Source organism: Felis catus, chromosome A2, assembly GCF_018350175.1.
Source record: "Felis catus isolate Fca126 chromosome A2, F.catus_Fca126_mat1.0, whole genome shotgun sequence".
Taxonomy (NCBI): domain Eukaryota; kingdom Metazoa; phylum Chordata; class Mammalia; order Carnivora; family Felidae; genus Felis; species Felis catus.
In genome coordinates, this window is record NC_058369.1 from 111,360,078 (window position 1) to 111,374,064 (window position 13,987).

The 13,987-nt window shown below is 36.6% G+C and overlaps 1 protein-coding gene across 31 annotated transcripts in view; it reads left to right on the forward strand.

Annotated features, from left to right (window-relative positions):
- HDAC9 (histone deacetylase 9) overlaps positions 1-13,987 on the forward strand; it is a 939,894-nt gene that overhangs the window by 553,126 nt on the left and 372,781 nt on the right. For 24 of the 31 annotated variants that reach the window (XM_019825556.2, XM_045053248.1, XM_045053242.1 and 21 more), the window contains one exon: positions 9,878-10,141. In XM_019825556.2, coding sequence (XP_019681115.1) covers positions 9,878-10,141 — 264 coding nt within the window. Of the gene's footprint in view, positions 1-9,877; positions 12,520-13,987 lie in introns of those variants that run through there. The other 7 variants (XM_045053249.1, XM_045053253.1, XM_045053251.1 and 4 more) reach the window with 1 other exon arrangement.

A 13,987-nucleotide genomic window follows, 5' to 3' on the forward strand; every position in this document is an offset into this window, starting at 1 on the left:
GCACCATTACTCTCTTGCTATCGACTGAGTTGTATCACCCAGCAATAAAAACTCACTTCTAAAAATAATATTCTGGCATGGAGTCATTGATGGTGTTCCACAATGTTTTATTAGCAACCACTATGCTTCCGCATACTGAAAATGAAAATAAAGAAGGCCTGTTCTTTCCCTCGAATGGTTCATAGGCCTGCAAACAGATCATTCCAGTCCAAGATAGTTCTATATAATGCGTAGCTCATATGAATTGCAAAATCTAGAATGCTTGGTAACATTTCCAAGAGAAGTTTCTGATGTCTTGCAGAATTATTTGTTAGTTTTGCAACTTTGGACAAAGTATTGAGCCTCCTTGTCCAATAATTCTCTAATCTGCACGTTTTAGAGGTTTATAGTGAGGATCCCATGAAAGGATGTACTGAAAGTGCTTTGTAAACATGGTGAGCACGACTGAAATCTTAATGCAGTATTTATATTCTTATTTAGCACTCATAGTTCCTTTTGTTTTTATTCTGCTAATGAAAACGGTTATCTGGAAGTGCTAAAATATCTCCAAGACACGCATTTCCTACTTGCCTCAATCTTGCATCAAGCTACTTTGTTGTAAACCAAACTACTAAATTTTGTTCCCGCTTGAGTCTTTGTAGTCATCATGAAGCGGACCTTTGATTTCTGTTTGGAACAGCATATATGTTAATTATTGAATTATTTATTGAGGTGTAATTTACACAGCAAAATATATTCCTTTTGCTGTATAATCCGGTGAGTTTTGACAAATGCATATTGTCATATAATTACCACAATCAAGATAGAGAGCAGTTACCTCACCTTCCAAACTTTCTTTGTCTTGCTCCTTTGTCATCAATTCCTACCCCTACCTCCAGCCCCAGGCAAAGTAGTTGAATTTTTGACCGTGTGGGAAACATAAAACAAATAACAAGTATGAAGGATGGTATATTTTGAGAGCAAGCAGACATCAGCTCTAAATGATCTAAACCATAGAATGTTTAAGGAAGAAGGGCCATAAGGGATTATTTTCAGAGGTCATAGGTGGACACTCTGTGGACTGCTGTCGTTGGACAGCTTGGTATCTTAAGCATTTCAATTTTTTGTCAATCTTTAAAAATAGAAAGATTTCAAATGCAAATCTGATTTCTGGCATTGTCTGAAAAATTGAAAATCTGGCTACACCGGGGCCCACATTTCCATGTGGCAATTGTTTTCTGTGGTTTATTCTTGGTATCCATTTTAAATAGGGCTTGTACTGCTATCCAGATGACCAAAGCAAGGGTTGGCAAATGGGGAGAAAGGGAAATGTTTATCAGTCAGTTGATCTGAAGATCATTGGCTTTGAGATCTTGTCTATTCTGAGACACAGTCCAAAATTGCCAAGGGTGCCTTTCCTTAACTGTGCCTCTATTCATTGCCCTTAAAAAGCAAAGAAAGAGAACTTTGAAAGAAAGTGTACTATCAACTAAAGATTGGAAAGGGGACTTTTAGGGGAAAATCCTATTATGTAATATAAAAATGCATAAAATGACATAGTGATGTAAAAGAAGGAAAAATAGGTCATTTGTGTTCTAGTTGTCTTGTAACACTCTCTTGCTAAACTTTTTGTGTTCTAAAAGTCAGATCTTTCTGTTTCTACTTTTGCCTGCCTACATCCAATATTCTATAGCAACCAGAGTGATCATTTACAAATGCAAATCAAATCATGTTAAGGGCTTGCTTAAAACTGCCCAGTTGCTCCTTATTGTTCATAAAATAAAATCCAAACATCTTTTTGTGGCCTGCAAGGCTGTTGTGATCTGGCTCTTGCCCCTGTCACTGACCTCATCTCCTACTCCCTTCCCTTACTTGCTGAGCCTCAGCCATGTTGGCCTCCTTTTCAGTCTGTTGGGAATGCTGTTCCATCTCCAGGAGTTGTGTTATCCACTGTACTGTATGGTAGGTTCAACTTCCAGATCTGCTCATGACTTGACCGTGGTGTTGGAGCCCCTCTTAGTTTAAACCTCACATCTTCTGAGGGCCTTTCCTGCCCATACAAATGAGACACAGGCGCTCACCCCTTCCCCCATCATTTCTTACCACATTAAGTTCCAGTCTTCAATTGCTTACTTTCTGTTTCCTTTCCTGAGAGCCTGCCTGACTACTCTTCTCAGGATGTGGCATATAGTAAGTGTTCAACAAAAATTGTCAAATGAATAAAGGGTGGGTGAGTAACTTTCTCAAACTCACTGGAAGGAGGAAATTTTCAGTATCCTTTCCAGTTCCGGGGGTTAACACTTACTTAAGTTATTGATATATTAGGATGTTTTGAAGCCAGAAAAGGGGTATTTTAATTGCATGCATTGATTTAGACAACCATTTGAAGTTATAAAGATAAACACGTGTTTATTAAGTATTCACTTAATCCCTGGATTAGTTTTATATCTCTTCAATATTGGGAAGAAGGAATATTTTTCAGTTTAGACTTAATTTATGTGAATAATGAACCAATATTTAGAAAATATTTCTCTCTTGTCGTTTAGTTTTGGTTCCTCTGGTTATTTCCCTAAAATGCACAGAAGTGAAATGACATGGAGTATTTTGGCTTGAGGTAGAGTTCTTCTCTAAGTAGACCTCTTGATTTGAAAACCCTCCAAACACTGCATGTTGTTTTTGAGAACAGTTGGTACATACCTAATCTATTTGTGATTTGAGACAGAATTTTATCATTGTTTTACAATCTAGTTTCCTTGGAGCTTAAGGGAAAGGTTTCGTGTTCCAAAAGAAGAGTTTTGCATTTATTTAAAAGAAAAAACAAGAACAAAAACAAAAACAAAAACTTGTGTCATTGCCATTCCCCAAGTAAAATCTGTCTTACAATCTGAGGCAGAATAAGAAAGTGATGAGTTGGGTTGAAGGTCATTTTGCGTACTTTAATAATCACATTCAAACACTTGTGCTTAATGGGTTGTTGACAATTTCAGAAAACCAGATGTCCATCAGAAACAGATTTACTCCTTTTACACTCTTGTTCTTAGTTGCCATCCCAAAACTAAAGATATTTGTGGGGACATAAAAGATCTCTGTGGGAAAAATTTAAAATATGGAATTGAAAGATACTTTGTTTGACAGCACTTATGTTGACTTTTAGGCTTGTCTCAATGTAACTTACACAGAGATGAGCTGAATGTGCTCATGTGTAAAGGTTAGCAGCACAGCCTTTAAATATTATTTCATTAATTTTACATCATTTGCCAATAGACGAGATGATATTTAACATGGAATATAGAACATTGAAGTTTAGAGACTTGCTGTAATTATGATCCTAGCAGGGATTGATAAGAATGGAATTGCAAACTTAAGGTGTTAGAGATTTAGATAAATTATCATACCTGGTCCTTGGAATATCGGCATGAGTATGTATGAGTGTGTGTTACAAACCCACAATGGTCATAGATTGCCTGCAACATTCTTAGTGTTCGGTACGATGGGTGTGCAATAGCATGGAGAATACAGGGAAACACTGACAGATGAGGAAGAACACAGATAAAAGGAGAAGGAGAAGCACAGCCATCATCTTCCTCTCTGCTGGGTTCCCCACCAAAGTACCTCACCTGGTGTCAGATGAATGACACACGGTGTGTTTTACAGATGGGCCCTCAGCCGAGATTCGCACAGGTCTGTGCATTTATCTGTCACACAGATGTTTTGTCTTGTGTTTTGTAGCCAGCAAGGCAACAGCTCAACTTTGCTGGGGGATCACCTCCAGATGTTCAACCAAAGAGAGACTCTGCTACCCCACTGAGAGTGAGCAGACAGTTCCTCCCTGCATCTGGGGCCACTCAGCGACAGTACAAATTAGAAAAGGGTTAGCCCCTACCATCGTTGTAATGGTCACATTTGAAGTTCAAAAACACATACAACACAACATAATCTGAGTACTGAATGTCTTCATACATAGTCAGAAACTTACAAACAATGTCAAGTAATTTTTTATTTTAAAAATCTATAATAAGTTAAACCTGGCAGGCAAGTTTTCTGTGACTTTGGTTTGTAGATTTTTCTTGTTGATGTTAATTGCTAATTTTTCCACTCTGGCAAATTTGACTGCTTAAACAAAAACAGCTTTAGTCAAATACCTGGAAGAAGAAGTTAGGTTAACTCCTTCTATGCATTTGTATTTTGCAAAGCTGGTTCCAGGAGATCCCATTTATCACTCTTGTGTTTTGTGAAACTTCGCAAAGAGCACATTCTGTTTCAGAGATGGTGAAAAAACGGCAGTTATTGTTCATGTAGACCTTGGCATTTGCTTCATAACCTGGGAAGAAAAGTGTCAAAGCACTGTTACTAAGCATCAATTACACTTTCAGGTATTTATTAAAAAAAATGATGAGTGAGAGAGACGAGAATAAATCCTAGATTCTTGACTCATGCAATTGAGTATTGCTGTTCACTCAGATGAGACAATTAAGTGAGCAAAACATTTTGAGTGGGAGGAGAATATAGGTTTTCTTTGAGCTATTTAAAATTTATGATACCTGTTTGATATTCTAGATCTAAGGAAAGATGTTGAAGCAGCTGAATATGAAGTTTGGAGCTCAGGAAGACAATGGAATTGTTTATATTAATTCAGTTGTTACCAGAATATAGCTGTTTCAGAGGAGAAAGCAGATTGGAAGTGTATCGAAAATTCTAGGTTTCTATTTTTTTTTTTTTTTGGAGATGGCTCAGGTTCTCCTGACATGAAATTCCTTCTTTATAAAATAAAGGTTTGGAGAGCATTATTACCAATGACTACATTTTATATGTATATGATCTCCACTCATAAGTTACTGTTTTATGTCAAGAAACATTTCTTTTACAAACCATCAAGGAATTCTGCCCTTGGAAGATCATTTTGCTATTTGGCTTTTTTGCCGCATCATCATAGCATTATTCATTCTGGCATTTTTCTCCCTCAGGTTTCCTTTAGTACATCACAACTATAGATGAAGCCAAAGGAACTCACTAGAACAAATGGCATTGTTTCTTTATTGCACACCAAGAATTGTTACATACATATCTTTGTCAGTGAGGTTGTAAATACTGACCCAATGTGATCTGTGGACTAAATGATGAGATTTGTGGGTATGTCCATGACCTCAAAAATACATTAACAGGTCAGATTTCAGGTTTTTTGTTAAAACATACATATGGCATGTTCTGTGAACACTCAGCATTTGGTCAGTATTAGAGGTTTTCTTTGACAGTCTTGCTATCTATGGAAAACTATATTCTGGGAAATTAACACACAGTTTGTCTCGTCTTTGGCTGAACTAACAGTAGTAATATGAGTCTCTTACTTTCAAAGATGCTATGATTGTGTCCTGGTGCCCTTTTTGAAATGCGTTACCTTACTGACACATTAATATCCTATTTAAAATGCCACTGGATTCAGAATTAATGCAGTCACTATTTACTTTAACAAGAGAGATTTTGGTCATATGGTGTGGTTGAAAGCCTTGTTGGCATGAATTCTAAAGAGAATGGGAAAATAGAAATGAAGACAGTGAAAAGAGATAAGGAGTTTTGTTGTGAAGGGAGTTAAATAATGGGGTTGGTTGAGGGGAGCAAGGGAGGTTTTATTTAAGATCGATTATCATTTTGAAAATGTGCAAATAAGAATATTCCAGCAGAGAGGGGAAATGTGTGTTGGAGGACAGAATGGATAATTGCAGGAGTAGGTAGGATCCAGGTCATAAGCCGAGGGATTAACTGAGAATAAGAGCAAAGACATTGCTTTCCAAAGAACAGGAGCACGAAGGGTGAATAGGAGAGCTTGCTAAATGTGATGGTAGCCGGATGTTGAGTTTCCCTTTGGAGGCTTCTGTTTCCTCAGTGAAATAAGAAGCAAAGCAGGCAGTGAATAAAAGGTCTGAATATTAGAGGTTGGAGGGGACAGGCAGTAGTTTGAAATTGTCAAGGAAAGAGTGGGAATGAATTAACTAAAGAAATGTAGTAGGACTGTCAGGCAGCACAGAGGACCCTTTTGATGGTTTTGCTCGTGAATTTGAAGAGAAACATTCAACATGATTGTAATTTGTTTGTTTGTTTCCTAGCTTATTCAGCTGCTTGGGTTTGGCAGAGATTCAGTATTAATCAAGGTTAGAAGTCTTACTTTTCCAGTAAAACCCATGTTGAAAAGGGCAAGAGAGTTGAAGACAGTATAAGGGAGTCATTTTTATTGATGGAGAATGGAGCTTAGTCCAGCAAGGAGGGAAGGGGCGGGGGATAAGAGAGGGTGGGCAGCAAGAATGTGGTAGGCTCAATTGCTTAGAGCACCCTCCAGAGCTGAGGAGAGGTTAGGGTCAGAATATTCTGATGATCCAGAAGGGAATGATGTTCGAAACTGCGATTTAGGAAAGTACACAAGCTACCAATAAACACCAGGGTGACTCAGTCAGTTAAACATTCAACTTTTGATTTTGCCTCAGGTCATGATTTCATGGTTTGTCTGATCGAGCCCTGCGTTAGCTCCTCACTGATGGTAAAGAGCTTGCTTGGGATTCTCTCTCTCCATCTCTCTCTTTCTGCCTCTCCCCTGTGCACGCTCGCTCGCTCGCTCTCTCTCTCTCTCTCTCTCTCTCTCTCTGTCTCAAAATAAATAAATAAACATTAAAAAAAATAGACCAAGGCAAAGGTATAATCACAGCTGTGGGAGCTAAAGTAGAACAGAGGAAAAAGACCATTAGAGGTTAGGAGTTCAAGGTACTGAGTGGCCATGTTGGGACTGGGACTGGAAAGAAGACGAACAGCAATAGGGTCACCCTTTTACTTAACAGGTGGTATTTATAGCTTCCTCTTGGTTATTAAATATGCCCCATCGTCAAACATCCAGAAGCTATAGAAGTCGCAGCCACTGCTCAGTAAGCAGGGACTTTGGACGTGGCATTTCCTGGACAGTGGTCCTGTGCTTGCTGGTGGACCTTTCATGAACGGCCCCTCAGTTCCAGTCTCATGGCCACACATCCCATATTTTTTACTCTTTCTTACTCACAGAGGTTCTTATGCTCAGGAACTTTTGAACCCCCTCCCAGAGGTGTCTGCTTCCTTCATACATGTCTTTGGCCCACCAGCTCTGATGAGCTAGCTCCCATGAGTTTCTCCAGCTAAGCTTTGGTAATGAGAGGGAGAAGTCCTGCAGCTCACCAAGCATCCATCCAGAAGATGGAACTATAGCAATCTGCCTGCAGATAGTCCCTCTGAGGGGCTCTTGCAGCCTCCTTCACCTGACTAATACCTTTCTTTAGATACAATCTTCTCCCCACAATAGCCTCTATACCCTGCTCTTGTATATCTCGTCTGAGATGAGTGATGGAGGTAAGCTTTGCAAGACTGATGAGCTCTAGCTCTCTCTCTCTCTGTCTCTCTCTCTGAAGAATGGATGGATGCTTGTCACCCAAAGTCCTTACCCCTGGTGTCCCAGCCCAAACTGGGACTTTTTAATGAAAACCCTGCTTATTTTCTATGGCGTTATATGTTCTTTTTCTAACAGCCAATTAAATGGGATCCTAGAGTTTTATAGTGAAAGTTTAGAAGTATTACATTGTCCCTTTTCTCCAAAATCTCAGCAGTATGCAAGGTATTATGTATTTATGATATGAAGAGCTGATTAGCATTGGTACAAAAGTCCTGCAAATAATTTCCTATAAAGTACTTAGAGACATTTAAAGCATGATGGGATGATTATTCTTATGCTGACAGCCCAGGAACAATAGAAATTAGATTGTAGGCACAAAGGAAATTAATATTTAATTTGCCTTCTTCATTTTGACATACATTTTGATTGATAGATATTCTCATAGCTTGATTATGTCTAACTTAAGATTGGTGATGTTTACATCTTATTTGTGGCTTATCCTAAATTGTTCTTTATTTCTCTAGAATCTTGTTCTCAACCCAACCAAATATAGTATAAGCTGCAACTCTCTCCAACAAGATCTTCCAGCATTCTCCCCATCTTCTTGTGCTCAAACCCCACCAGCCTTTCATTTGCTTTAATGCCACTAAACTCCTTTTTCCAGCACACATACTGTGCCTTGGGCCAGAAATGCTCTCTACCCTTATTTCAAACCCTCATACACATAACTGACAACTCCTTTTCTATCCTTCCTCTTTCATGTCTCAGCCTAAACATAGCACCCTCTAAGTGAAACCTCCCATAGCCATGCACAGTTGTGCTCCTGTGCCAACTAGGGTGTACTCTTAGAACACTCTGTGATTTTCATTTTCATTTACCATACTTGAAAATAAGAATAAACTTATTTATCTATTTGGTGCCTTTCTAACACACTAAACTATAAGCTCCATGAGGGCATGGTATCTTGAACGTAGTTGGCGCTCAATCAATATTTATTGAACAAATGAATGAAAACTCCCAATAATTTTACCTACAGTGAAATTTAAGGATTTCATCACTGTGTGCATAGCCATCTGAGGTTGTGTGGCCTGGAGGAAAGTCTGTAAGCCTAAAGTGGGTAAGACACCCTTCAGAGTTGGAGTACTAGGTATTCTAACTCTAAGCATGTATTTAGTCTTAGAAACATAGTTAGGGGCACCTGGGTGGCTCATTTGGTTAAGTGTCCAACTCTTGATTTTGGCTCAGGTTCTCACGGTTTGTGAGTTTCAGCCCCACGTCGGGCTCTGCACTGGCAGTATGGAGCATGCTTGGGATTCTCTCTCTCTCCCTCTCTCTGCCCCTCCCCCACTTGTATGAACTCTCTCTCTCAAAATAAATACAAATAAACTTTTAAAAAAAGAAACATAGATATGTATGAGGTAAGCTGAAACTGGACATAGAAAAATCAGTATTCATGATTTTAGTGGTTGTATTCTAAGTGTGCTGCTCATTAGCAATATTTGGCATGTTGTTTACATGGGCACTGATGTAACAGAACACTAATCACTGTTGAAAACACAGGATCTGCAGATGATCAGTCAGTGGGGACCTTATCAATTAAAACAAGATCTACTGTAAGATGAAATCATCTTGAGTATTTTACCCCATTTATTGAGCTTTTATACTATGATATTTTGCTATTGTTTACATTAGGTATGTTGTCATTTTTTAAAATCATTGATCAATTAATTCATATACTTCTGAAGATTAAATACAATGTAATTTATAAAGTCAAGAAAAGGCCTAAGTACTAATTTTCAATTACAAATAATTTCTTCTTCCCTCTTATTTAGTTTAGATATGTTCATAAAACATTTCTACTATAAATTTTTTAATCCCCCATCTTTTTAAAGTTTAGGATTTCAAAATCAATATTTCCATGTTTTACCGGTATATATAAGAGGGTGTTTATCATTTGACCAGTTAGGTATGGGAAAATTAGATATGGGAAAATTAGATAAACAAGGATTTCTCATTTGTGTTTGTATTTTATAGTGGTTGACATTTGTCATAAAAATGAGACTGTGGAAGTTTTCCATTACCGTTCCATTATTTCCATTACATTTTCTCTTTGCAGAAAAATATTCTCAGGTCTATTTGGATTAAACTGTCATAGTACAAACTGTACTTATAAAAGTTTCCTGGTTCTCCCAGAGGAAGCTTATTTACCTTTTTCCCACCATTTTCTAAGTGTGTTAAAGAGTAATCCGATTCTTAAAAGCACCTAAACACCTTATTCTCTGCCTGCTACACCAATACAATATAGAAATGATGGGACTGCTTCAGATTCAGTATTATTGAGGAAGTTTGTTGCATACAAATTCGTTCTGAAATTGATGTTCAGAAATTAGGAAACAGAATGTACTGAAGTAGAGTCATTAGAAATCAAAGTGTATTTTGCTTCTCTGTTACCACCAAGGACTATTGAATTTTGAACCCCTGAACACTCTCTTCTAGCTGCTTTCGAAATCTATTGAACAACTGAAGCAACCAGGCAGTCACCTCGAGGAAGCGGAGGAAGAGCTTCAGGGGGACCAGGCGATGCAGGAAGACAGAGCGCCCTCTAGTGGCAACAGCACTAGGAGCGACAGCAGTGCTTGTGTGGATGACACACTGGGACAAGTTGGGGCTGTGAAGGTCAAGGAGGAACCAGTGGACAGTGATGAAGATGCTCAGATCCAGGAAATGGAATCTGGGGAGCAGGCTGCTTTTATGCAACAGGTAATAGGCAAAGATTTAGCTCCAGGATTTGTAATTAAAGTCATTATCTGAATATGAAATGCATTGCAGGTTTTGGTAAATGGATATTTCCTATCCTGTTTATATTTCTGAATGATTTGATTTTAGTGTTTAAGGATTCTACTTAATACATATATATCTATATAGAGATTTCTCTATATACTGGTTTCTATATAGATATCAAGGTTTCATTGAAACTCCACTGGTAAGGAAATACTTGTTACACTAAAATTATACTACATAAGTATACACATAATTAATAGGCTTTAAATTCATCCCAAAGCCCGCCACACCAATTACTTCTAAGGAAAACGAACTCACTGTTGTTTTTAGTTTATCTGTTGAGATCAGTGACTGCTGGATCAAGTCACCCAGTCTGATCAATGAAACATTCTATTAGTTCTTGAATTTTTTTTTTCTTTTGGTATATAGAATTCAGTTTTCACATTGTTGTACATAATGTATCATACTACAGTCTTGAACACTGTTAAAGGTAGTCTGCCCCTTCCGTCCTCTCTCTTTTTTGTTAAGTTAAATGTTCTGGTTACCATGCCAATAGTCCTTAGGTTATTGTATAGATTGCAATTGAAAATATTAGGAATAGAGGTGGTTTTAAATATATAGATTGCAAAGTACAGCACTATTTTAAATATTACATTATGTCTCACCTAGCACTGCTCATTTTACTTTTATCTTGTGTTATTGGATGACATTGTCTATCAAAAAAGATCAAATGAAGCCGATGCAAGTATCGGCAAGGAGTAACGTGCAGCATTATGGTCCAATCAGATACTATATTGTATCTACAATTGTAGAAAACGTAGTAATGGTATGATGATTATCTGATATGAAGTCACAATTATGTTTAAAAGAAGAAGGTGTATCATATTTCATAATCATATCACTAGGATCTCTTAGGCATGATTCCATAATGACCCGGCATATACCATACCATTTTGGCAAATAAAAATTTAGCAAAGTTAGGCTTAACAACAGAATCTACTTGTATATAATGCACCTTCAGAAGGACTGTGTCCTTTGATGCTATGAAATACAAACAACTTTGAAGGCAACAGAAGACTCTGTTTATTTAAGTCAGTTCTTTGTCAGGTTCCTGCTGTTCTACAGAAAACTGATTCTATGCGGCTGAACAGGAAATGCCTTGTGGAAACAGGAAGTCCAAGTGATTCATGTAATGAGGAATGTAGGGGGGGAAAAACGGAGGATAGTGTTTTACTCTTTCTGTTTTTAAAGGGCACTCTATGAATTGATTTATTGTCTAAGAAAATAACACCACAAGTAGGGAAATTGTTAAGGAAGCTTTTCACTGGAACATTTCCTTCATACTCCCTTTTGATATGTTTACCTTGTTTTATAGGTTTACTTTTGTTAAGCTAGTTAAAGATTCTCTGTATTAAGACCCCTTTAATATGGATAATCCAAATTGACCTAGAATCTTTGTGAGGTTTTTTTCTATTAAAATATTTATATTTCTAAATCCAAGGTATTTTAAGGTGTAGTATCCTGTTTCAAAGGAGATAGAACAATTTTGCCAAATGTAGACATTGTAACAACTGTATGTTATTGGCACGTGTTGTTTACATTTTGCTGTGACATTTAAAAATATTTCTTAAAAAAAGGTCACTGCTAAAGATACATTATCCTTTTTTAAAAAGTCTCCATTCAAATTAAATTAATATAACTAGAAGTTAGAAAGTTTAAAACTTTTCCATATAACGAAAGTCCTGATAATTTGACAAATAGCTATAATAGGCAACTTTTCCTATTACCAACATATTTTGGTTAGTATATTCCTTAAGATTAAAATGACTTTTTGTCAGTTGTTTTGCATTAAAAATATGGCATTCCTAAGATAAAATTGTATATTTTTTCCATCTCATAAATATTCATTTTCTTTAAAGTCTTCTTTCAATCTCATAAAAAAGGGATAGTGCATCTTTTAAAATACATTTTATTTGGGGAGGAACATGTGGCTGAGCAGACTTTTGTATAATATCACTTCAAAGATATGTAATCACAAACAAAAAAAAACCTATTTTTTATAATGTCATTTGAGAGAGCTAGCTTCATCAGTACAGTTGGTGGACATTAATTGTTTGAATTTGATAGTCTTTGAATTTAATCAAGAAACTACCTGGAACCAGTGAAAAAGAAAGCTGGACTTAATTCATCTTAGAATTAATTGATAAATGTCTCTTTTAAAATCTACTGTATTTATTATAATTTACACCCTTGAAGGTGATCTCTTGTTTTGTGTTGTAAATATATTGTTTGTATGTTTCCTTCTTGCCTTCTGTTATAAGTCTCTTCCTTTCTCAAATAAAGTTTTTTTTAAAAGATCCCCTTTCATACATTTGGCTTTGTGTAAACTTGATCTATTTAATCGAATTTGAAGCTCATGCACTAGGTCTCGTATACCAAAATATATTTGCCATTTGTTGTCGAAACAAGAAAATGAAGATATTTTGAGCAATTATTTCTCGTGCCATTAAAAATAATAAATCCAACAATGATTTTAACCTACTTATGTCAGCCATTATCAGATAGCAAACACAGGTAAAATTTGTTGCCTCTTCATTTCCCCAGTGTGGCCTCTTTTTTCATGATATGTCATCATCTTTGATGTCACCTTCCAAATATAAAACTTTATATTGATAAATGTTAATTCCTAACTTTGCTCAACTTAAAAAATTATTTTTAAAAAGGTTAACATAATTCCTTCAGTGTAACAAGCACTCAGTAAATAATAAAATAAATAATGTTCCATGTATCATAATAATTTTATCTATTACAGTGACAGCCTGACCTACAAGTATAAAGTAACAGTCCATAAATTTAAAGAGAAAAAAATAATTAAATGACTTCCCCTTAGATGGAAACAATGATTCTAACGCTAGAGTAGAGAACAAGGAGCCTGGCTCAGGTAAAGGAAACTGGACCATAGACATCCATGCGCCTTGACAGACTGTGCTCCTCTTCTGGTCAGTTGCTAGCACAATTTAAATCAGTCAGTACTTCATAACTTCATAATGTGTTACCTTGTTTTTGTCTCAGCGGGTTAAAAATATTTGTTTTATATTCTTTGATTCCCTTAATCTAAACTTTAATGTCTTACAAATTAAAATTACTCCAACTCACAACAATATTGCATTGGATTATTAAGAATTCTGGAGCTAAATATCACTGTTACAAAATGGATTATTATTCCATAATGCCATAAATCTGATAATTTGATCAAAATTGTTGGAATACCATTAGTTATAATTTTCTAAAAATTGCCTTTGGACTTTTTTTTTAATGTTTTATTTATTTTTGAGACAGAGACAGAGCATGAGCAGGGGAGGGGCAGAGAGAGAGAGGGAGACACAAAATCCAAAGCAGGCTTCAGGCTCTGAGCTGTCAGCACAGAGCCCGACGTGGGGCTCGAACTCACAAACCGCAAGACCATGACCTGAGCCGAAGTCGGACATTTAACTGACTGAGCCACCCAGGCACCCTGCCTTTAGGCTTTTTATAAAATTACAAGAAGAACCTGATACCAGAGATCCTCAAAAAGGAGTTGGAGGAACCAATTAGATAATGGTTTTATACTGCATTTCTGATTTTCAAACTGTAAAGTGGAAGTTCAATAAAAAGTATCAATCTCACGTTAAAAACTTTTTCTTTAAGAAAAATACTTTTTGCCAGGAATTGCAGTTACTAAACATTAGATTTCCTCTTCTGGCAGTAAAAATCCACCTTCTCATTGGTAAAGGTGGCTGCTGAAATGGAGACTGCTACTTTTAATTAATCTGAAAAAGACTATCT